The 3,895-nt window shown below is 35.7% G+C and overlaps 1 protein-coding gene across 1 annotated transcript; it reads left to right on the forward strand.

The window, feature by feature from the left end:
* The first annotated feature begins 463 nt into the window (after positions 1-463).
* LOC145156632 (protein SUPPRESSOR OF K(+) TRANSPORT GROWTH DEFECT 1) lies at positions 464-3,379 on the forward strand. The gene is made up of 8 exons (XM_079075927.1): positions 464-1,140; positions 1,785-1,890; positions 1,978-2,176; positions 2,259-2,327; positions 2,421-2,495; positions 2,569-2,667; positions 2,756-2,911; positions 3,073-3,379. Exons 1-8 carry the CDS (start codon positions 660-662, stop codon positions 3,196-3,198), a joined length of 1,311 nt encoding a protein of 436 aa, XP_078932053.1. The 5' UTR covers positions 464-659; the 3' UTR covers positions 3,199-3,379.
* Positions 3,380-3,895: the final 516 nt, after the last annotated feature.

Here is a 3,895-nt window from a genome sequence, read left to right on the forward strand (position 1 = left end):
TGCAAAATACATAGAAGTGCCTTTGACTTGTTTCCTGGTCAAAACGAACACCAAGGATACGGTTCACGAGAGTAAATGTGTCTACCTCACGACCATCTTCACTCCACAAAAAGGGTGTGGTTGCTAAAGTGAAGGAAAAGAAATAAGAGAGAGGGAAGCATACTAATAAATGAGGTCACAAAGCTCCACACCACACCACATCAGGTTCACGTCTATGAAAGAATTCCACATCAACATCACTAACTCGCGTGAGAGGTGAAAAGTTTGGGCGATGTTTAGATTTTGGAGTATATAAGTTAGCTTATAAACAAATTTAATTTTTAATGTAACATAATTTTGTACTTGATAAACAGAAGAAAAATATTTTATCGTGTTAGTATTAGATCGTGAGTCGAACACAAATCAGAAATATATTTTATAAAAGGAAGTAAAAATAAAAAGCAAGCCTCCGACTCGCGTGTAAATTCGAATTGAGGAGCATTTGACTCCATTCCTTCGTCACCTGATCATCGTCGTCTTCTCCCTTTTCCTCCAATCAAACCCCCAAATTAGTCGATTTCAGTTCCCGATCCACCTTAATTTCTAGGGTTTCATTCCCTTTTTCCTATTTATACTCCCACAATCATTCGATCTCAAAAACCCCTGATTACACATATGCCATGTATAGCAATTTCAAAGAACAAGCAATAGAGTACGTGAAGCAAGCTGTACAAGAGGACAATGCTGGAAATTACGCAAAAGCTTTTCCCTTGTACATGAACGCTTTGGAGTACTTCAAGACTCACTTAAAGTACGAAAAAAACCCTAAGATTCGTGAAGCGATTACGCAGAAATTCACCGAGTATTTGCGTCGCGCGGAGGAGATTAGGGCTGTTCTGGATGAAGGTGGTACAGGCCCGGCGGCTAGCGGAGGTGATGCGGCGGTGGCGGCACGGCCAAAGACGAAACCCAAGGATGGGGAAGGGGGAGGTGGAGATGGGGAAGATCCTGAGCAGTCAAAGCTTAGGGCTGGATTGAACTCTGCGATTGTTCGGGAGAAACCTAATGTTAAGTGGAATGATGTTGCTGGACTTGAGAGTGCTAAGCAGGCTTTACAAGAAGCGGTTATTCTACCGGTGAAGTTTCCTCAGTTTTTTACTGGTTAGTATACTTGATATCATCATTGCATCTTGGTTTCTATTTACTTGATTTGATGGAACATGAGCAACTCATTAGGGTTCTTAGATTATTTGAACTTCAGTGATTGATTCATCATCTCTGCCACTTCTTCACGATCATAACTGGTCTAACATCGTTATCTTTTGTTCATTGCTATTTCCTTTCCTTCTAATTCCCAAATTAGTGAGCTGCATAACTTTTAGTTGCCTCCCAAACGACTTGACTTGTGTATCAAGATCTTATAGAATGTTAGTGAGTTACAGTAACTTTCATGCCCAAGCAAAATGCAGATATTATGTGTCATGAAGATATTTTATATATAATAATGGGGGCAATTTATTGGAGAAACACTAGTTTCAATTGACAGAACTTTTAACTGGAGGTTGGTGGAGGTAGCTTGCGTTATTCTGCTAAGTGCTAATGTTTTATCTTTCAATTTTGCTTACAATCCACACACCAAAAGTGCTTAGTACAATGTTATTTAATTCTAATCTTAAATAATTATTATTCTCACAATAATGATTATAACACACATTGCATACCCTATATGTTTTTTGATAACCAAAACCATTTCATAGATATATTTTATATCTTCACTAACAACTTAAGAATTTGTATAATGGTAGGTAAAAGGAGACCTTGGAGAGCTTTTCTTTTATATGGTCCACCTGGCACAGGAAAGTCATACTTAGCAAAAGCTGTTGCAACTGAAGCAGACTCTACATTTTTCAGGTCTTAATTTAACAATTTCTAACCACTACATAAATAGAAACTTCCTTTTTTTTTTTTTAATAATTTCAAATGTCTTTTTTCGTGCAGTGTATCTTCTTCAGATCTTGTTTCAAAATGGATGGGTGAAAGTGAAAAACTAGTCTCAAATCTTTTCCAAATGGCACGTGAAAGTGCTCCTTCCATCATTTTCATTGATGAAATTGACTCCTTAAGTGGTCAACGTGGTGAGGGCAATGAAAGTGAAGCTTCAAGACGTATCAAAACCGAAATTCTTGTTCAAATGCAGGTCATTTTTTTTAAAAAAAATCCATTAATCTTTTACTAAACTACCCCTTAAAGCTTAAACACACTTGTTTTGATTCTTTCAGGGTGTAGGACACAATGATGATAAAGTCCTAGTTCTCGCAGCCACAAACACACCCTACTCTCTCGATCAGGTCTTTTAGTAAATAAATAAACAACTAGTCTCATAAGGGTATTTTAGTAAATAAACAACTGTTGACTACTTGACTAATTTTGTTGTAATGCAGGCTATAAGGAGGCGATTTGATAAGCGTATATACATTCCACTCCCAGATATGAAAGCAAGACAGCACATGTTCAAAGTAATACGAGGGCAGATATGTAATTTTCTAAATATTATTTTATATTCTAAAATCTTAATTGTTTTTTTTATAGGTGCATTTAGGGGATACGCCTAATAACTTAACTGATAGTGACTTTGAAGCTTTGGGTCGTAAGACTGAAGGGTTTTCTGGTTCTGATATTGCTGTTTGTGTAAGTGAAATTCCTAAAAAAACCCTGAAATACCATTGTAAAATATCTATCATTTATTTATTTATTATTATTATTTTTTTTTGTGTAGGTTAAGGATGTTTTATTTGAACCGGTTCGTAAAACGCAAGACGCCATGTTTTTCGTTAACACAAACGACGGCTTGTGGGTCCCATGTGGACCTAAACAACCCGGGGCTGTCCAGATCACCATGCAAGAGCTTGCAGCAAAAGGGCTCGCTTCAAAGGTAATGAAAAGGGCATTTTTGTCTTTTCCACACACACAAGAGATATATAGTAATTTTTGTCCTATCGATAACAGTCCAATACATTACCAAACACAGTATAAGATATAAGATAAGACTGTACTGTTTTGTTCTGTTCTGTCTGATGTGAGGAGTTATTGCAGATTAGTCCGCCACCAATCATACGGGCGGATTTTGACAAGGTTTTGGTGAGGCAGAGGCCAACTGTGAGTAAAAGTGATCTTGAGCTTCATGAGCGATTCACAAAAGAATTTGGGGAAGAAGGTTAATGAACAGTGACTCAGTGAGTTGAGTTGGGTTGAACTCATTTATGTCAAATGTATTTGAAATACTTGGTGTTGGATTTTATACAAGTTTGAGCATGTTCAAGCTTTTCTTCTGAACCAACAAGGATATATTATGTTTTTCCTTCTGAACCAATTTGAAAATCGAAGTGTGATTAACTATTTATATTGTTTTGTCATTTTTATACCTAGGTAATTAATGTGTCACTGTCAATAACTATATTATTGATGCAAAAATGTAATATATATTTGTCTAAAATAAAATGGTTTAAAATCACAAACATTTGGACATGGTTTTAGCAAAGGGGCCATAATGATAATAAATCCGTAAAAAAATTGGCATCTAGGTGTTAACTGAATACGTGGTTGTTTTTATGCCTGCTGTAGCTGTTTTTATATCTTTCCTATATATAGTGGTGGCTCTGGGTTGTGCTGGTGGTGCGGTTGCATAGAATTTAAAAGATAAAATAATGTTATATTAATTAATTAAAGTATAGTTTCAGTCTACTAATTTTATTCATGTTTTGTTAACAATAAATATTAGGTTTGTTAAATTTATTATTAATATAAAATTTAGATATCAGAATAAATACATTTTCATATCCACAAAACTATCTAGTTAGACAAAACTGCACAAATGGTCCCTGTGGTTTGCTGAAAATTGCCACGTTGGTCCAAAAAG

This window comes from Lactuca virosa, chromosome 1 (assembly GCF_052849685.1).
Source record: "Lactuca virosa cultivar CGN04683 chromosome 1, Lactuca_virosa_CGN04683_v6, whole genome shotgun sequence".
In the NCBI taxonomy this organism is placed as follows: Eukaryota; Viridiplantae; Streptophyta; class Magnoliopsida; order Asterales; family Asteraceae; genus Lactuca; species Lactuca virosa.